We start from the raw sequence: 20,438 nt of genomic DNA, 5'->3' as shown, positions 1-20,438 counted from the left end.
CAGGCGCTGCTGATCTGTCAGTGAATTCACAGTGTTCACAAGGCAGAATCTCCCCACCCCATTCACTTTACGTGCAGGCTGGCGGTTCCAGCATGTACCCCATCCCAGGCACAGGTTTGTTACACACAGTGTTGTGCTACACCACAAAACGTGAACCTACAGCAAGCGACAGTGCTGCTGTTGCAGCATCAGTCCAGTGTGCCAAAGAGCCCAGACCACAACCTCCACACACCAGTGCAAAAGAAGCACAGTCTGGTTCTGTTAAGAACATGCAATGCACATCGGGCTAGAAGTGCACAAATAAATAAAGTTAATTAGCTGTAGTTAAACAATTAGGAGGGGGGATGCCAACATTTTGTCTCCAGTTACCAACAGGCACATTGCTACAGCCAAAGGACTCTCCCCTCGCAACACACCGAGACCTCCGCTCCTATGGATGCTCCTGCATGGCACTGACAACAGCTGGAATTTCAGTGCTGCTGCTGACACGAGCAGGCTCGGTGCTAGTTCAGGAACCCTCCCCAAATGCGTGGGTGTATCTGCTCCTGCTATGAACAACTTCAGAGGAGCACCCGGGTGATGGACTGTACTGGTGCATTTTCAGACAAGTGAGGTGATGGTACCGCAGCAGCTTGTGCAGCAGGACTGATTCTTCCCCTCCTGGGGCGGGGGGGGAGTAAATTCTAACACTCACTTGAAAAAAAGGAAAAATAAATCCTTGTTCTGGTCTCTAGCGAGGGAAGAGACACCACAACCCAGGGCCTGTTCAGCAGGAGCAGGAACACACGCAGCTCAGCCACACCTACAGGAACCTGAAGTCAAAATACAGTACTGACTGAGCACAAGATGAAGAGGCTTAAGACACCCAGCTGCTCCCCAGCTCTGGAGCTAGAGACAAGGCAACGTAAATGTTGGTTTCAGCCAAGTGTTTTCCAGTGTTTTTGTCTTGGAGGGGGAAAAGAGCAATGGATGCAGAGCAGCACAGGATCGTTCGCTGCCTGAAAAGTACCACACCTTGAAAAGTATTTCACAAAGCCAGTGGGTTAGAGCATGCCTTCCTCCAGGCCTGAACGTGATCTGCTTGGCTGGAGGGGTTGGGAGGGCACCTGTAAGTCAGCGCCTGTGTCCCCAATCCCTACGCAGAGTTTCTATGTTTACCTGCTATAAAAACGGGAAAAAATAGCCAAACCCCACTGCAGTGAGAGCTTAGGTGTGGAGTCTGGTGGGTACTGCTGAGTGCCAGTCCCTTCCCGGCTTCCTCTTGCACATCCATGTCTGTGCTGCAGAGCCAGGCAGCTCCCTGCCTGCCCTTGGCCTGGGAAGGGCACAGGGACAGCCAGAGCGGGGCAGGCAGGGCCAGGAGGGGCTTCCCTGGCACAGCCCAGCCATGCAGGAGGTTGGTGGCTTCAGAGCCCGACTGCTGTAGGGCTCAGCTCCAGCTCAGCCCTGGGGGAGTGCGATGCAGCACCCAGGTCTGGCAGGAACCTTCCTTACAGCCCCAACAGGTGCCAGCTGGTCTGTGGGGTACAGCACTGTGGTCCCCCTGGGCATCCTCACCTTTTCCATACTCTCCCCTGTGTCCCGCAGGACAGGGGGCAGCTCCCACACCTGCCAACCCAAACACGGCGAGCACAGGCATCCTCACCCCCAAAACACCTCCCAGCCAGCAGCAGCCTGGGGGGGTAACTGCTGCCTGAGCTCACCAAAGGCACCCACAGGCTCCCTTCCCCCAGGGAAAGGGTGCTTGGCAAAGCTCCCACGGGCCAGGGGAGCCAAGCACAGGCACTGGAGGGAGTGAAGCAGAGCAGCCTCAAAACAAGCAGGTTAAAGACACAAACCACTTCCCAACTTCTGAGTCCTACGGGAACAAGTCAGAGCTGGCTGGATGCAGCCCAGAAGGAAGCCCCCACCGCAACAGGGACGCTGTGTTTTGGGAGCCACCACCATGGCTGCTCACTTCTTCTGGAGGAATGGGCTGAAAAGCCCCCAGTCAAACGCGAGCATGGCCTGGGGATGGGGCCGCTCCTTGGGCTTCTTGAAGTTATCCTTCTCGGTGCGGAGGGTCCTTAGCACCTCCACCGGGTCTGTCTTCCCCGTGAATTTCTGCAAGGCCTCCTCCCTGCAAGCAGACCGGCTCTGCTGTGATGGGGAAGGATGGGATGGGGACCCCCCCTCCCTGCTGGGACCCCAATGCACTCCGGGACAGACAATGGGAGAGTGACATCCTGCTGGGGGCACATGGAGCTTGTCTGTGGGTACCCTGTGCTGGGCAGGGCAACACCCCACATCCAGGTGCTGCCCTCCCTCAGGGATGGGATTTCCCACTGGTTAGCAAAGCCAGGGAAGCTGGGTTTGGGGATGGGACTGATCAGCTGGGGCCCACCCCACCCACCCCAACTCGGTTCAGGATTGACCCACAGTGGGGCCCTTTGCACCCCCAAGGTACCAGTGCTGCTTACGTGACCCGCAGGAAGGGGTTGTAGAGGAACTCCTCCTGCAGCGTGGAGGGCACCGTGGGCAAGTCCTCATCATCCCGCTGCTGCCGAGGAACCAGAGATGTCCAAAAACCTGCTGACACCCAACGCCCACCCCCATCCCCACCCCAGCAGGGCACAGCCACTTACTTTGGCCCACACAAGTTTCTTCTTCACTACTTCGTTCTCCGGTTCCACTTTCAGGGCAAACTTGAGGTTTCGGACAGTGCACTCATGGCCACAGAACACCTTCTGCAACACCAGTGGGAAGCATCCAGTGTCACACACACTCCCAGTGCTGGGTCCGACCCATCCTGGTCCCGCTGCAGCCCCAGGGATGGGCACTGCCAGTCACAAGCCCCCTCCTGGTTTGGGGGTCTCTCCCCAGGCTGGGGCTGAGATGCAGCGCACTCACCGTCTCCTTTGGCAAAGTCCCCAGGATTTGGGTGAGGTTGGTGTACATCTGCTCTGCTGTGCCCTCGAAGAACTTCCCACAGCCTCCCACGAACAGGGTGTCACCTGTGGGGAAAGGGGTCTCGGCACAAAGGGGACCCTGGCCCCACTCCCAGGGACAGGGTGCTGGGTGGGAGCCCACATGCACCAGATTCCCCTCACAAGCACCAAGCAGGGGGGGGACAGGCAGGGAGGATACCTGAGAAGAGAGCTGGTGCGTCCGGGGAGCCGTCCTCCCACATGAAGTAGCACATGTGGCCCGAGGTGTGGCAGGGGGTGAAGAGGCACCTCACCCGGATGGCCCCGAACTGTGGGGACAGAGTGGTCAGGACCCTGCTGAGGTCACCCTGATCCTGAGGGGCAGCCAGACACCCCCAGACCTCCGAAGCCCCACAGCATCGCCTGCCCGGGGCTTGGTGGGTCACAGACATGCCAAGGGATGGTGGTTTGGGTAAGTCCCAGGTTGCCCGTGTCTGGTCCGATGGTGTTTAACAGCAGGACCCTCAAAAGAGGGTTGGGTCTCCCAGTGCATTCCAACAGGGTGAGAACGGAACTGGACTCCCCTCCAGTCCAGCGCTCCATCCCAGCCCCAAACCCACGTTTCCACACCTGCAGCTGCCCCAGGGCATCTGTAGCCCGAGCACAACCCCAGGTAGGTGCCAGCCCAGCTCCTGGCACAGTGCCGCATAGCTGGGGACCGCACCATCGCCCAGCTCCACTGCCCACCAGCCCAGCTCCCCACCAGCCACAGCCACCCCACGGGCAGGATCTACACCCAGGGGCTGAGCCCCAGAGCAGCCCCATGATCCTACAGCCACTCACAGTCAGCTCCTGGTCGTGGGTCACCTTGTGCGTCAGGGCCCCGATCCGCTCATCAGCGCCGTACACCCGCAGGCCGGGGCAGAGCCTGGCCAGCTCCTCGTTGCCCCTCGCATGGTCCCTGCACCAGCAGAGGAGGGAATGGGCACAGGAGGGAATGGGCACCAGTCCTGCACGGGGTACAGCCACCCCTGGCCTCCCCTTGCACCAGCGGCGCTTACCAGTGGTGGTGGGTGGTGAGCACCGCTCTGAGCACCACCTCCTCCTTCCTGACGATTTCCAGCAACTGAAACAGGCCCAGAGCAGAGGGAAGTGAGCACACAGGGCAGGGGGGGGGGATGTGACACACGTGCCACTGGTGCTACAGCTGCACAGTGCAGCCACAAACAGCCAGCACCAGCGGTGCCCCCCGGAACCAAGGCAGGATCTGTCCCGTTCGGCACCGCTCCGTGGAACAAACAGTCAAAAACAACCACTGAGGAGGGTGGGGAGGACACTCGGGTCCCCACGCCTCACCCTGCCCTGCAGAGGGGATCAGGCAGACCCGGAGACGCCGCTCCCATGGGGATGGCAGCGTTTCATGGCCGGTGCTTTCCCAGCGCGGCCACGCGTGGGGTCACCGCCGCGGCAGGGACACAGGCGCCGTGTAACCTGTCCCAGCTTCTCCGCTGCAGCAAGGGCCACGTCCAGCGCTGCCAGCGCCGCGGCTCAGCTGCCAGGAGACTTGTAATGCCAACTCCCAACTTCCACCCCTCGCCTCTAACAAGCCTGCTGGCTGCTCCTGATTACGTTCCTCGAAGAGGAAGGAAACGTCCGAGTCACAACAAACGCTTAAAACCCGCGACAGTTTGCAGCAGCTGGAGGTGGCACAAGGGGGCACTGGGCGAGGGGACCGCGGCGGTGAGGGGAGACCCCGGCACTGCCTTCCCTGCACCCCCAGCAGCGCGGCCACAGGCTGGCTCCTGGAAAACGGGACTTCACGCAGGAGACACGGCTTCCAAAGCCAAACTCCAGGTTGTTCGTGCTTGCTTCCAGCCGGGGCACTGGGATGGGCAGAGTTAAGGCCACATGGAACACACACACACAGACACACACACACCCCTCAGCCCAGGGCGGGTGGGAGAGTGATCTAGAACACGCACACGCACTCCGTGGGGCTGAACAGGGGCCAGCCCCGCCGGTGGGATGCTCCTTGCACACACGGATGCAGCCTGATGTGCACAAAGACCCCACACACCAACCCCGCGTGGGGTCACCACCGCGGCGCGGCCCCGAGTGGGACCCCCCCGGGATGTGGTGGGGCTGTGGGAGGAGGGGGCGGGGGGGGGGGGGTGCGAAGTGCCTCTCACCCTTTTGGGGACGGCAGCGTCCACCGCAACGGCGTCCCGGGTGTTCTCCTCGATGACCAGGTACATGTAGTTGTCCTCCAGGACAGAAATCACCTTCACCTTCATGGTCCCGCACCGGCCGCGGGACACAGCGGGGGCCGGCCCCACGCAACAAAACAGGGAGGCGGCGCCAGCCCTACACAGCCGACCGGGGGGTGGGGGGGGGTGGCGGGGTGGCCCCGACTTCTGGCAGCCGCGGGGCGAGGACACGCGGGACTGTGCGGGTTCCCCCTCCCCTCCTCGGGGCCCGCGCGTGACGCTGCCGCTACCTGCGGGCGGCACCGCCCGGAGCCCCGGCGCGGCCCCTCCCCGCAGCGGGCGGGCGCGTCCCGCCCCCGCCGGTGCAGTGCGGGGCGGATCTCGCTGCGTGGGGCGGAGTGACATCCCGCACGGCCGCCAGTGCGGGGCGCGGGGGCTTCCCTCCTTCCCTCCCCCTCCCGCGGCGCAATGCGGCCCCGCAGCTGCCGGACACACACACACACACACACACACACACACACACACACAGACACCCGGGATGAAACACGAAACACGCCGCGTTACTTCACACGGGGCCCCCACACCCCCCCACTTGCGGGCACCAGGACTCGGCCGGGCACCCGGCAGGCCCCGGGGCTGGCGAGGCTGAGGGCGCAGGGGAGCCTGGCCAGGAGGAAGGCTGGGGTACGCGCTGTGCCCCCCGGGAGCCCGAAACTGGAGCCCGGCCTCTCACTGCAAGTGCTGCTTGCTGAAGTAGTCCGGCCTGCAAAGCCCCCCCTCTTCTCACCCCACCCCCCTGGCTAAACTGAGGGGCAAAGGCTCTCACAGCCCAGGGGAAGGGAGGGCGGGGAGGGGGCTCCAGGTCTCCCCAGGCGCTGGGAACATCGGTGACTGGAGCTGGCCCAGCCGAGCCCAGGCACACGGAGGAGGTCCTGCAGGACCCAGCCCTGGCTCCAGGGACAGCCTCTGCACCCCTCAGGCCCAAAAAGCACCCAAGGCGTGGGGCAGGCGGGTGCAGCGCCGTGCCCTGGCTCCTTTCCTGGCCAGGCACAAGGCCCGGTGCAGGGCTGAGCCTGGTCCCCGAATGCCACTTGTGAAGGAGGGAGCTGTGCTCACGACAGTAAACAGGCTCCATTCTTTCAAAAAGAAAATAAAGCCCCAGAGGGTCCCAAAACACCCCCCGCCCCCCCACCAGGACTAGAAGGAAAGGGGCTTCCGGCTGGTTGACTTCAACTGCTAGCACGAAATAAACAAACAAATAAAATTGTGAGATAAAGAAATCCCCTTCTTCCAGACTGCCCCAGCACTGCTCCATTTACAGCTGTTATTTATTTGCTCATTGTCAAACAGCCATCAGTACAGTCACGCTCCCTGTAGCAGCACAGCATTCAGGTTAAGGAGGCAGTAAGGTTCAGGTACCACTTTTCTTTCTGAACAACATAAAATTTACCTCTTTTTTTTTTTTTTTAAAGCAAACAAAGAACTGGCTCTACACCAAACCCCACTCACACACTGCCCCTCAGCACGCCTGGTAGAACAGCAGACCAAGGTTACAGCAGAGACAGCCGGGTGGTTGTGGGCTCCATCGTGGCATTGGCTCAGCAAAGTGTGCTGGGCAGAGGGGGAGAAACTGGAACCAAAATAATTCGAATCTTTTGTTAATTTCAGCTGCCAAAAATCTGTCTGAAAATCTCCTGTCCTTGAGCAGATCTGCAGTATGCAGCTGAAACTGAGAAACACGGAAGAAAATATAAAGAAAGTGCATTAAAGATGCAGTTGCCAAGCCCACAAGGTTGGGTCCTACCACGCTTCACTCACCTCTCTCGTTTAAAGACACTGAGCTGGAGGGTCAGAAGAGCAAGAGGGGGGTGGCCCACTCACTGAACATCTGGATTTACTGTTCCCCAAAGTTTAGCCTATTCATCCACTTCAACACACTATTCCATGTCAGATAAAACAGCCTGGGGGGAAGCTCCCTCCCTGCAGTTTTCAAGCTGACTGCAGACTGGGGTCACACAATCCAAGAACAGAGATGGCTTGTAAGCCCCATGGACCAACCAAGAAAAAGCAGCATGCCACACTAACGTGGTTTCTCTGGGGGTCTCAGACCTGAGCCCTGTTTAATCTTGGAATATGTGGACACCTCACCATTTGTAATGTCACCTGGTTGTAACACAGAGGCTGGACAGGCAGAGGCTGCAGGGCAGGCAATCGATCCCAGCAGCACACAGCGTCTACTGGAGGAATCTCATCATGGCTCCACTGTCAGACATGCAGTGAGTCACTAGGTAAGCTCTTCTCAGGACTTTGAGCCAGCAAATCCTTCTTGGTGTGTGTGGTACTAACACAGGTAGCATACAGATCACACTTCAGAGCAGTAAGCAGGTTCATGCAAACGGGCTGAAGTTAAGAACAAAGCGCATAAGCAACAGTGCAATGTCCAAGCCAGCATGCTGCCTGGAGAAGTTACTGCAAGTCCAGGAGAGGGAATGTCAGGGGGAAGAGAGACACTGGATGTTCCTCCCATGTGCCTTTCCCAGAGCCAGACCACCCTGTGCATTTCACAAACCCAGCCCTGAATTGGTGGCAGAGCAGCTCTGTCACCCAGAACTCGCTGCAGTGGAGGAAGAAGCAACTAACTCAGCAGTTCATTTAAGTAGCATCATGGAAGAAAGTTCCTGGCCACATCGTTACTGCATTTTGTCTCTGCTTTAGATTAAGACATCCCCACCTGCAGCAGGCTCCTACAAAAATAACAGGAGCTTTTCCCTAGACCTCAAGGTTTGGCCCTTCCACATCCCAAGACCCAGCCACGTACCAACACCGTAAATGATCTGCAGGTGATGTGGCAGCTTGAGAGCCAGCAACAGAAGGATAAATATTCTTCATCATAATATAAATATGCTGTAGAACATCTCAGTAAGGGCAAAGTGCATTTTTTAACCTTAGTTAAAACAAAATAAAAACCTAAATACGACTGTCTTAACCACAACAGAAGGGTCAACTCCTAGAACATCTGAATAGTCTAAATTACACTTAAACTGACATAAAGTGATCCAGGCAGAGTGCTCAGTCCTTCGGGACTCGGAAGTTATCCTTCTCTTTTCTGATGGCCCCCATTGTTCGGATGGGGTCAGTCTCCCCAGCGTGCTGCTGAACCGTCTTCTCCCTGCCAGCAGGGAACACAGGGGACAGCAAATCAAAGACTGCAAGATACGAATCTCACACATGAAGTCAGTACTATCATGTTTCGTCTGCATCAAGGAGAAACGTTGCACTTAAAAGATCAAAGACTCGGGGCTTTGGCTCAGGCTTATCAGCTCCCTTGGTCTGCAGGGCCATCGGCAAGAGGAAATTGCAAACACTCTTGGGCCTTGCACAGCATCTTTTGCTGCACCCATGTGCCAAACTCTGCTTGACAAAGGAATGTGATTACACGGTGCAGCTCGTTCTGTCTTCTGAGCCAGGGACTTCACCCTTCACATTTCACTGCAGCAAGCTTCTGCTGGGATAGCGAGTACAGGAGGGTCTTAAGGGCATCAGAACAGGAGTATTAGAGGCAGGAGAGCAATTCCCACTTAACAGCTCTGTCTTTGGAGACCCCCTTCTCCCCACATCCCCCCTCCAAACACAAGGACCATTCCCACACACACATCTCCTTCATACCTCACTCGCATGAAGGGGTTGTATGTAAACTCTTCTGCAATGGTGGAGGGTATGGTTGGCTCACCACTGTCATACTTGGCCTGCAACAAGAGAGAGATTTCTGCTTAATGAAGAATGTTGTGGTGAACAAGAAAAGTCTTGTATATTAACCACACAGGGCTGGTGCTGCACCTAAGTGCCTGTGCTGCTTCTCAGGCCAGGCCCTTCCCAGGACCATGCACACAGCCAGCCAGACAAGCACCGAGGTACACAGAGCCAACCCTCTCAGACAGACAGGGACATCAGCCTGGGATTATCACATTATGTTAGGGGTTGGGAGGGGCCTTGAAAGAAGTTTCATGGGAGGGTCACATCTCCACCAGACAGCAACATGTCTTCTCTGGGCTGCACACAAGCCCTGCTCCCCAACCATCACTCCCCTGTACACACAACACACTGCAGTTCCTGGATCTTAACTCCCTTCTCTCGGATGCTCTTTCTCCCCAACACTGTCTCCCCCACCTCCTCAGAGAGGCTCTGCCTTCATGAAAACACCAAGCCTAGGGAAAGGAAAAGAACCAACTTACCTTGGCCCAAGCAAGCTTTTCCTGGATAGTGACATTATTGGGTTCAACATGACGAGCAAACTTGAGATTGTTGATGGTGTATTCGTGACCACAGTAAACTCTCTAGGGAGAGGAAGGAAGAGTGACACCAGGTAACCAAAGTGGAGTGCCAGGTACCATCATCAATGTTATGGTACAGCAGGAACAAGAGTGTCAACCCCCCAGGACACATGACACTGTCCACTGGAGACATGCAGAGGAGAAGTGCCAGGAGTTATCAGCCAGTGCTACCTGCAGATTTAATGGCAAGCCTGATGAAAGAGCCTGCACATCAACCTCACTGCCCTTTAACGAGCAGCCTCTATTCCTTCCCCACTAAGCACAAACATATTTGGGGTAGGGTTATTTCCTTCCCAGAGGACTCCAGCTATTCAGTGCCAAAGACAATTCCTGATGTAAGCACTTATTCCTTCCACACATGAGAAATTCTCTGTGGAAAACAGTATTATTAGGAAGCCAGTTTCTCTGATGTCTGCGATAGTTTCTGGACAGTTAACTTACTACACACACAAGGAAAGGTTCCTACCGTTCTGGGGTCCAAGCTGCCCAAAATCTCAATCAGCGCTCTGTACATTTCCTCTGGGGTTCCCTCAAAGAATTTCCCACAGCCAGCCACAAACAGCGTGTCACCTGCAAGGGAGGCAGGACATGGCATCAGGATCAGACAAGGCTCTTCACATGGTCCCCAAAGGGCTCAGTCTTGCCATTGCTGTCCTCGCTCCGGTGCAGCAGAAAGCATGGGGAGAGCCAGGCTACATAAATCCAAGCAGCAAAGAGCTCCTATAGCAGGAAACCCCACAGCGTTGCCAGCCAAACCCTGCCAGCACTTCCTGACCTGTGGGCAGCCTGCTGTCCCCTCTCATCCTTTCTAGAGCAGACAAGAAACACTTTGCTAGGAAGTTGGACAGAGAGGAGTCACCTCCACATTTTCTCCTCGGTGCTCCCTAAAATCTTGCTTAAGCCATTACTTCTTCCATGCAGCAGCTGGTGCAGGGTCTGGAGAACACCCGTCAGGAGAGAGGGATGACATGTCAGTCTGGGGAGACTGGGCACAGTCTCAGGAAAGGGGGAATGCTACTACTCTCCAAAACAGGATCCAGAACCTGGTTACCAGAGATGGAGCACCGGCCCTCTCTTACTCCCCTACTTTGTCTTCTCTGTTTTGTTACAGCCATGAGTACACGTATTATGGAAGAGCAACAGCTTTTAGAACCAAGCTGCTGTTTGGCTTGAGACAGTAAAATAACAGCTCTTGTTTCAAGGAAGAAAATGCTAGATGTAGGACTCATCCAGGGGTCGCTCTTGATGTTGCTTGCAGGGTGTCCAGCAATGGTTTACAAACCCAGAGGGGTTTCACCAGCTTTGTGTACAATTACTACTGGGTAGCTCTTGGTAGGGGAGGGGCAAGATGCAGAAGCTAATGAGCTGTGCTGGCAGTAAGGGATGAAGGCACATCCAGAGTCAGGAGCACACAGGCAGAGGGGTAGCTCACTTCTTTGCAACACAGACTGCCGGCAATGTAACCTCCCAACTCCTCACCTGTAAAAACAGCAGGTGGCTCGGAGCTATTTGGCTTAGTCACATAATAACAGATGTGTCCAGAAGTGTGACACGGCGTACAGAGGCATTTCACATTAAGAGATCCCACCTGAGAAGAAGGCAGAAGACTAGAGCTTAAGCTACCGTTTGCTAGCATTGGTATGGTTAGCAAAGAATTGCAACTGTTACAACAGTCTAGTGGTCCTACAGGGAAATTCTCACATAGCTGGCCAGTAAACATCAGCTCTGCTCCTGGGAGAGTCCAGCAAGAGAGTTTTATGGCAGGGACTTGGAAGGGAGCTGTTTCCTCCTAGCAGGTGTTGTGACAAAAGAGAGCTGCCAGATTCTTTCATTTACATGCAGAGTGACTCAGTGCCTGGTTGGCAGCAAGAGCAGACAGATCCAGAGCAACGCAAAATCCTAAACAAAGTTAATCAAGTGTAAAAAGCTCCAAACAAAAATGAAGCCGAAGGGAAGAAGTGGATGACACTCATAAAAAGGGAGGGATTAAACACATTCACGAAGCCAAGGGGATGTCCCCCCCCACAGCCCTAATTTGCACACCTTCCCATGTATTTCTCTGCTCCCTTTTTGGCTGCTGCTGCACTCCCCCAAAGGTGCACTGCAAGACTAGCAGTAAGGCTCATGCCAGCCTGCACGTTTCACAGCAGTCTGTGTCATCTGCCAGCTCATCTGTAAACAAACAGCTAGCTTCCAACAAGGTCTGCTGCTTTAGCTCTGGAAAAGCAATGCTGGCAGCTAGCACTGCTGGCCCACTTTCTCTTCACCCTGTATTCCAGCCTTTGCTCAGAGAGGACCACTTGCATTTGTTCGGTGCTAACTAGGCTCTAAGCAGAGCACAACCCCTGTCCTTTCACACTTGGGCTCTACCCACCCCAGTTAAGGTAGCTGTCAAGGAGCACATGGACACCCAGCATGTCCCAGGCACTGCAGGTGTCTGAGCCATGCCAACATTCTCACCAATGAACTATCATCAGCCAAAACAAGACAGAGGGGTTATGGTTGGCAGGGCTAAAAAAGGACAAACGCTGCACTTAAACCATCAACTACAGCCACAAGATGTGCAAAGGTAAAAGAGCTGTGACCACAATAGTAACTCAAGTTGGACCACCCCAGTCCAGCTCTAAAGCTGTGCCACACACAGGAGATGACCCCAACTGCCTCCTGCAGCTCACTCCTTTACCTTGAGCGACGTAAGGTGAGACACTTTCTGTGTCAGTGCCCCGACTCTGCTGTCTCCCCCATACACTCGCAACCCCGTCTCCATTTTCACAAGCTTCTCATTTCCTCCAGCATGGTCCCTGGAAAGTCAGAAAAACAGATTTGGGCAGGGATGAAGACAAATCTATCATAACATACCACAATGGTAGCCTCCACATGACCATTTCTGATCAAGTATCTCCCAGTATCTAACACTGTCCTCATGTTGAAGGATATGCCACATCAACATGAGTGGAGGTAATTTCTCTAGTACCTAGGGCAGTGAGAGGGGGAACAATCCTCAGCAAGTTCATATCTAGTTGGGAAACACCATCCCTAGGGGCTCACAGTCAACCTCCAGTAACTAAGGACAGGAAGAGACAGGGATAACTGGGATACGTGTAAGTCAGTGTCCCACAAGACACCCTGGACCAGGCACAGACAAGTCCAAACAGCTCAGCATTCATTTTCAGGGCTGGTCTAGGGCTGGCTCACCAGCCATAGAGGTGGCTCCACTATGACTGTCCCAGTTTCAGCTAGTATAGGGTTAATTTTCTTCCCAGTAGCTGCTGCAGTGCCTGTGTTTGGGAGTTAGGATGAGAACAATGTCTGATGTTTTCAGCTGCTGCCAAGCAGTGAAGGACATTTCAACTTCTCATCCTGCCCTGCCAATAAGAAGGTGGGAGGCACCCAGGAAGCTGGGAGAGGACACAGCCAGGACAGGTGACCCAAACTAACCAAAGGGGATATTCCAAACCATGATGTCATGCTCAGCATAAAGAGGGCTAGTGGGGGAGTGGCACGTGGCTCCAGGATGCACAGCTTGGGGAGTGTCTAGCTTTGGGGCAGCTCTGAGCTGTATGGCCCGAGCTGTGTGGTTCAGTGAGAAACTGCATTGTGCATCACTAGTTTTGTATATTCTGTTATAAACCCTTTGCTGCCCCAGTAAACTATCCTTATCCCACTCCACAAGGTCTGCCTTTGTCTTCCCATTCTTTCTTCCACCCCCTCCCCTGCCCTGGTGTGGGGAAGAAGCAAGTGAGTGGCCACATGGTGCTCAACTGCCAGCTATGGCTAGACCACAACCATCCTTTCTGGCACACAACATGGGACAGGAAGGGTTGGAATACAGAAAGATTATCTGCTTAGAGAAGACCAACTTCACCCAGAAGAGCAGTGATTCTTGACTGCTCGTGTTTATGCAGAGGGGTCCTACTACAGCAGAGAGTTACCAGTGATGATGTGTGGTCAGGACAGTGGTCAGCTTCACACCGTGTTTTTTGACTGCATCCAATACCTGCAGGCACAGGGCACAGCAAGAGCATTAAACTCATGAAATGACCAAAGAGCACACCTGGTACCTGGCATCACCTGGGCCTAACTGCTCCAAGGTTTAAGACTGCCACACCAGCAACTCTGCAGACAGCTCATCCCACTCCCAGCTGCGGGTACAGAGCAGGACACAAGGTCTCTGATCCAGCTATCCCCAACTAAGTCCTCAGTCCCATTTCCTCTTTTTCACACTACATCAAACTAAGGAAGAAAACTAAAATCAGGTCAATAACCTTTGAAGTCAGGACAAGCTGCCTGAGCCCAGACACAGACTGCCTGTGAAGCCCTGTCTGTACCTGTGCACAGCCAGTATTTCCTGCCTTTCCCCCACGCCTGAGTCAGCATGTCACCAATTCTCCTGTGGATGTGGCAACCTGGAAGGATCTCCCTGGCCCTGCTCCCTGCTCACAAGGACAGCACAGACAGCTTTACCTTCTGGGGCTGCACAGGATCCACTATCGCAGCCTCCTTCGTTTCCTCATCAATGAGGAGGTACATGTAGTTGTCTGTGAGGGCTGGGAGTAATTCCACCTTCATGTCGGCTTGTGTGACTGTCTTTGACTCCCTCTGCTCGTGTTCTGTGTGCAGAAAGACTGTTCGTAGCTGTGCTGGACCTGGGGACCCCAAAACAATCAAACATCAGGTTAGTCTAGGGAGGGGAACGAGTGGGACAGAGCACAGCAGGTCACCCCAGCCCACATCCACGGAGAAGGAAGGGTACAGACAGCACAACCTGCCTCCTTCAGAGGAAGGGGAGAGAGGCCACCATGGGATGAAGCCTTAGTGCCTGGCTGTGTGACCTTCCACAGTGTGAAAGGCTCTTGGTGCCCTACAGCTGCACTGCAGAGGGAAGGGACACCTTGATCCCAGAGATGTGCTCATGCAGGGAAAGCACAGTACCTCAACTGGAGAGAAGAGTTCAAGGGGCAGGAAAGCAGAACAGAGGGAACAGCTGGGCAAAGGTCACTCTGGGACAGTGACTTTGCAAAAAAGCCCAAAAAGCCATGTGACAGCCAAAAGACAAAAAAAAAGGAGAAAAAAAGTTTTAAAAGGAGAAATACCAAAACACACACACACACTGCTGCAACAGAAACATCTGGTTTGTTACTCAGGGAAATCACATCCTGCACAGTGCATGGAGAGAAGACAGGCTCTCTGCATGGAAGGAAGGCTCCCCACCTGGCCAGGTACCAAGCACACACTGCAGGCAGGATTCTTGCTCATGAGCTACCTTGGTGCAACAGCAGTGCTTCCCTGTTTGCTTTTGGTTAAATGTTTAATCCGATCCAAGAAGCAAAAATCTCATTCCAGATGCAAACAACATCGGGTCCATTGTTCAACTCACAGTTCTTAAAGAAACAACCAAGCCCTAAGAGGCTCTGCCATTCAAAAAAGGGAAGGGGAAACAAAGAGGATAAGGTCTTCCATTGCTGGGGCCCTCTCATTCAGGCCTGAGATCGTATATATGCAGGGAAAGAGACATCAGTCTCTGCAAGTCAGAAATCAGTTGTCTTAACTCTCAAGGCCCTCACACACCACCCAAGGTGACTACATGGGTCTAAGCTGTGTTGGCTCAGCTGCTGTTTCATTTTGCACCGCTGACTCCAGCCCTAAGGCTCCTGATGCTCCATGCTTAGTCACCTCCACCAGTGCCAAAGGGAGGGGTCACCATGCTCTTAATCAATCTGCCCCACTCTCCCAAAACAAGTCAGTCCTGCTTACTCCTGATAAGAGCCAGCTTTGGAGGGAAGAGGCCCCACAGACTGGCTGCAGCCAACACAGACTCCTGGAACTCCACAGACCAACGGGATCAACAAGGCCAATGTCCAAGTTCTGACTGGGACACACAGCTACTGCTGCAAACGCAGACCCAGGGGCAGCAGGAGCTGTGAGGCCCTTTTGGCACAACTCTCTGGGCCAGATTTTTTTCCCCTTCTACCTCTACCATCTCACTTGTAAGGGAAGGAGGGGAAGTGGTAATAAAATTAAACACAGTGCTGCAAAGAAGTCCCCAAGGCACAACAGGGTAGGCATGCACTGGGTATTTGAGAGCAAACACAGGCAGTATTAAGAAAAGCATCCATACCTGCTGAGGGTTCCTCTGGAAGAGTTCTTTCAACAACAACAAAAAAACCCAACCCAAAACAAAACACAGAAACTCCACAAACACACACACAAACACACACATAAACCCTGTTACTATTGAAAGAAAACAGAGGGGGGAAGAAAAACCAACAATTGCTCTTCTACTGCTCCCTAACATGAAACAGACTTTTTCTGGATGCTGTTGGTACACTGCATGTATGTTTGCATGCTAGACACTAACTGGGGGAAAACAACCCAAAACAACAAGACCAAAAGAAAACACAACCTTAACTTCAAGTCAAAGGAATTACTCACATGCTTTCTTCCTATGAACCATTTCTAACCTTGGCCATGATCCCCAAGTCTCTTTGCATGTTGAATTGACAATTCTCACAAAACAAACAAACAAGCTACACCACACAAGGAAGCGTTTTCTGAAATGTAATTTAAACAAAGGAAGGAGAAGGCATCCACACAGCATGAAACTCACTCTGAATTCCCATCTGCTGCTAAGTTGCACCCTTCCAGCCTGCCCGCTGGGTGAGCAGCCCAGAAGTACTCTCACGCACGCCCAGCGCTGCTCCTACAAGGAGGGGCATCTCAGACCCCCTTCTGCTCTAGGAAGCTCCCTAAGTGATGTGCAACCCCTGGCCTGGCCCAGCACTAACACAACACCTTCCAGGATAGCTGTAACGCAGGCAGGTCTGCTCCAAAATGAATGCCCAATGACTTCAATCTGCACCCAGTTCTGTAACATGCCCCTCCTTACTCCGTGCGTGGGGAGAGGAGATCAGCAGCAGGCTTGGAATCACACACTTCAGCTTCCTGGAACGGTTTGTTAGTGCTGCTTGGGCAGACAAGAGTTTGCAGATGAGTATTAACGTTATTACATAAGGCATACGTGCTGGAGACTGAAAAGCAAGCAGGCAGCAGCACAGCTGAACAGTGGGTTTCCTTCAGAAAAAAGGGTGCTTTATACAGTTTCTCCACGGCATTTTATTACAGAAAAGAGGGGGAAATTCCTATTTCAAGCGTAGCTGCCACTCAAAAGGGACTGCATGCACATACCCAGGTGAACACCCTTGCGCTGCCTCACAAGAAGAAACACTGCATTCACTTTTTACACACTGTGAATGCAGGTATTTTTGGATACCCAGCCAGTTTGTGGCTCCACATGACACCACCAAGGAAGGTGGGAACAGTTGATTTGCCCACCCAGCACACGCTGCCAATGTTACAGCCGGGTCCTGTCGGCACAGACAAGAGACACACACACACCCACTGGTGTAGCAAGGCCTGTGCCAAAGGTGCAGCACCCACCCTACATCCTGGGGAACTCAGGAGCTGATACTTGTTTTGACACACTTGTTCCCAAGATAGCATCAGTGTTTCCAAGCCTGACAGTTAACTCAAATGGTCTTAAAACTGGACTGATGCAAAAGGCCTCTGGCAAGACTTGCCAGCAACGCTGCGAGGCTGAAGCCCAAGCTCTAGTTCAAGAAGGTGTTTTCAGAGTTTAGGCCATTTAAATTTAAACACAGAGCTTACACAGTTTTGGTTTTTGCTTACATTGCCAATGCAATCTGCCACCCATCACGTTCAGTTTAAGCGCCAGCCCTCGTTCCCCAAGCCCTGAGTAATAACCAGTGCTTTGGCAGCCCAGAAACTCCACAGGAGCCTCCCAGATGGGTTATCGAAATGAAAAACCACCGAGAGAGAGAGACAGGCTCCAGCTGAGCAGATACTGACCTACTTGGGGCTGTGAGTCAGCTTAAAAACCTCGGCGTACCCCTGAGCCGGGAAACGAGAAGAGAAAAACCACCGTCAGACTTCCGAGCTTGCCGGGGGACCCGCTGCCAGTCGGGCTGAGCCCCACCGCCAGCCCTGGCGCCCGCGGCCGGCTGGGTGGGTGCCTGCAGCCGCCAGCTCCCTGCAGGTCCCGGCCGTACAGGAGGGGCACGGCACGCTATCCCCCCCCCACACACACACACACCCCATGTGCAGTCCCAGCTGCAAGGAGGGTATCGCACGCCCCTTCCGCCCCGGTACCGGCTGCAAGGAGGTCACTGCACGGATCCCAGCCTAGCTGCAAAGGGCGATTCCCCCGCCCCCCGGCCCCGCTGCTCAGGAACGCGGCCTGTCCCCCGCACCCCGGCCCGGCCGCAGAGGCGGCGCTGCCCGGCCCCGCGGATCCTACCCGGGTGTATCCCCGGCACCGGGCGAGCCGCGCCTCCTGCCCCACGTACCGGCTCGGAACAGAGCCCCAGCTCCCAGTGCCGCCAGGGCGGTGCCGAGGCCCCGCCAGCCCCCGCCGAGCATGGTGCAACGCGCCCCGCCCGATGCCCAGGCCCGACCCGGTTACCTTTGCTCCCCGCCCTGCGGCCGGCCCCGGGGAGGCGCGCAGCAGCGGCCGGCAGGGCCAGGCCCCGGCCCGGCGTGCGGCGGGGGCGGCGCTGCGCCCGCCCGGTCTCCTCCTTTCCTTCCCGCTGCTCTCGGCACGCCCGGCCCGGGCGATTTGCTAACCCGGGTAAGGAGGCGGGGGGGCAGCCGGCTGCCCTGGGCAATCCGCGGCGGGCAAGGAGCAGACGGGCGGGCAGGAAGGAGAGCGGGGCGGAGGAGAGGCGGCGGTGGCGGCGGCGGCAGCGCGTCTTCGGGCCCGGCAAGGACGGCCCAAGGGCGCCCGCGGTCTCCGGTAAAGGAAAGCCACGGCGGCCATGGCCTCCTCCAAGCCCCTGTCCCGCTTTTGGGAATGGGGCCGGAACATCGTCTGTGTGGGGCGCAACTATGCCGAGCACGCCAAGGAGATGGGGAGCGCACTGCCCCAGGAGCCCCTCTTCTTCCTCAAGCCTTCTTCGGCCTACTTGCGTGAAGGCTCACCCATCCTCCGGCCCTACTACTGCAACAACCTGCACCACGAAGTGGAGCTGGGGGTGGTGATCGGGAAGAGAGCCCAGGCTGTGTCCCAGGAGGCCGCCATGGAGCACGTGGGAGGCTACGTCCTCTGCTTGGACATGACTGCGAGGGACACACAGGAGGAGTGCAAAAAGAAGGGTCTGCCCTGGACCTTGGCCAAGGGCTTCGGGTCCTCATGCCCAGTCAGTGAGTTTGTGCCCAAGGAGAAGATCCCAGACCCTCACAAGCTGAAGATCTGGCTCAAGGTGAACGGAAAGCTGAGGCAGGAGGGGGAGACCTCCTCAATGATCTTCTCCATCCCTTACCTGATCAGCTACATCAGTGAAATATTCACCTTGGAAGAAGGGGACTTGCTTCTGACCGGGTCTCCCAAAGGAGTTGGGTCTGTGCAGGCCAATGATGAGATTGAGGCCGGCATAAGCGACATCCTCTCCATGCGGTTTAAGGTGGCACAGCAAACACGTGGATCCTAACCAGGAGCTGGGCTGGGACCTCGTCTGCGTTGAAAGAGAATTTTTTTGGAACATCTGGTGAACAAAGAGGCACACAAGCTGTCCCGCATGTTAAACACTTCCATGGCTCAAGCATCTGATGGACTGTCACATATCAAAGACACGTTAAATCATGAGCTCGAAAGCTATCTGACTAGAACAGCACTGTTTCCATGGAGGCTTCAGCCTCCTCTAAGGCTGTGAACTGGGAGTCCAGCCCAGTTTGGGCAGACAGGTAACAACACCTAAACCATACCTCGGAACTGTCGATGGAGAAAGGCAGCGTGCTGGACAGCTGGGATGGCTGTCACTATGGGTGCTCTTTTGTTCTACTGATGCTTTGAGCTTTGCCAAAGTATTGCCTTAAAATAAAAAAATATATAAATCAGACCATTAAAATAGTGATGCAGGAGCTAATGCTCACCCATGCTATGTAAAATTAAAGATGTATGTGTAACAGTAAGTTAAGAATTACAGCTTCAAGAAAGCATTTCGCTCCATGGGGTATTCTACAATAAAAAGATGTTTGCTTTTTAGATTAGTTTCATGATTCCTCCGTGCATTTTTCAAAAGGTACAAATTAAATGAGGACTGCTTTCCCCCTGCTCCAAGCAGGAAGTGTGCCAGATGCTTGGCAGATTCCTTTTTTTTTCCCCTAAACCCAGTTTTAATTATGCTTCTAAATGTAAAACAATACAAAAGATCAAGAATGAAGCAGCTCATTGGTAAAGCTCACCAGTAAACTGTCTTTACTTTTACTGATTTAAATATATTTTTAAAGAAAAAAATAATACCTAACTACAGCAATTACCATTTCCTACACAGCACAGTGCAAAGTTGGGTATTTAAATATTCCCAGCTGTAAAAAGCCATGCTGTGTAGCTTTTCCCATTTCGAAACTCACACTGATCTAACACTTTCTACCAGTTTGCGTGAGAGCGAGTTCTCTTTCAATTCAAGAGCGTGGCAAGGTTGTAAAATATAACTAAAACAACCCCACCACCCCCCCCAAACATGAAGCTTGCTATTTTCCAAGGTTCTGCAGAACAGCTTAATTTCTAACAAAAGCTGAAGGATGATTTTTTACATACACACAAAGTACCGAAGTTGAAATGCTTCAATTTATTTGAGCCAGATCTTAAATGACCACTTGGCTTTTCAAGTGCATTTGAAGAGTCTTGCAGGGAAGATGACTGGAGCCCAGAGCCAAGCACCCCTCCCCGTGAAAGAGCAGCGCCACCTGGGACCCTGTAAATCATGGGACAAAAAGCAGAACACGTTGCAGCAGGAGAACAAGGTGCTTTCCTGTCAACTTGCTTCTCCAGCTGCACACACCTGTGGCACACACTGCGTACCCATGCGCCACCTGCACCAGGTACTGACCTTGCAAACGTGCCCACGTTCCACTCCCATCAGCTCCAGCTTTTAAGTCAGAGGCTTGGAGCACATGTAGAATTTCTTTGTACGATGCAG

At 54.4% G+C, this 20,438-nt stretch overlaps 3 protein-coding genes across 10 annotated transcripts; 1 reads left to right on the top strand and 2 right to left on the bottom strand.

Moving 5' to 3' along the window:
* Positions 1-1,787: 1,787 nt before the first annotated feature.
* Positions 1,788-5,200, bottom strand: HAGHL (hydroxyacylglutathione hydrolase like; the record flags this gene model as incomplete). Its single annotated transcript, XM_084270827.1, has 8 exons — positions 1,788-2,119; positions 2,460-2,539; positions 2,625-2,726; positions 2,890-2,993; positions 3,127-3,235; positions 3,750-3,867; positions 3,968-4,032; positions 5,096-5,200. 8 exons carry the CDS (start codon positions 5,198-5,200, stop codon positions 1,954-1,956), a joined length of 849 nt encoding a protein of 282 aa, XP_084126953.1. The 3' UTR covers positions 1,788-1,953.
* Positions 5,201-6,423: 1,223 nt separating this feature from the next.
* Positions 6,424-18,909, bottom strand: HAGH (hydroxyacylglutathione hydrolase). Of its 8 annotated transcripts, none has more exons than XM_084270799.1 (10): positions 18,809-18,909; positions 17,311-17,352; positions 13,909-14,090; positions 13,377-13,441; positions 12,128-12,245; positions 10,924-11,032; positions 9,911-10,014; positions 9,346-9,447; positions 8,780-8,859; positions 6,424-8,282 (listed from the first exon to the last, which is right to left on the bottom strand). In XM_084270799.1, the coding sequence occupies exons 3-10, from the start codon at positions 14,011-14,013 to the stop codon at positions 8,183-8,185; spliced, it is 783 nt and encodes a 260-aa protein (XP_084126925.1). In that variant the 5' UTR covers positions 14,014-14,090; positions 17,311-17,352; positions 18,809-18,909; the 3' UTR covers positions 6,424-8,182. The 8 variants fall into 8 exon arrangements, with proteins under 8 accessions (XP_084126925.1, XP_084126927.1, XP_084126928.1 ...); XM_084270801.1 differs by lacking the exon at positions 18,809-18,909 and adding an exon at positions 17,924-18,038; XM_084270802.1 differs by lacking the exon at positions 18,809-18,909 and adding an exon at positions 17,808-17,882.
* Positions 18,171-19,501, top strand: FAHD1 (fumarylacetoacetate hydrolase domain containing 1). Its single transcript, XM_084270805.1, has one exon. The coding sequence runs from the start codon at positions 18,276-18,278 to the stop codon at positions 18,945-18,947; it is 672 nt and encodes a 223-aa protein (XP_084126931.1). The 5' UTR covers positions 18,171-18,275; the 3' UTR covers positions 18,948-19,501.
* The last annotated feature ends 937 nt before the right edge of the window (positions 19,502-20,438 follow it).

Source organism: Gallinula chloropus (genome assembly GCF_964237585.1).
Source record: "Gallinula chloropus genome assembly, chromosome: 15".
Classification (NCBI taxonomy): domain Eukaryota; kingdom Metazoa; phylum Chordata; class Aves; order Gruiformes; family Rallidae; genus Gallinula; species Gallinula chloropus.
This window is presented reverse-complemented; position numbering and strand designations above follow the sequence as displayed.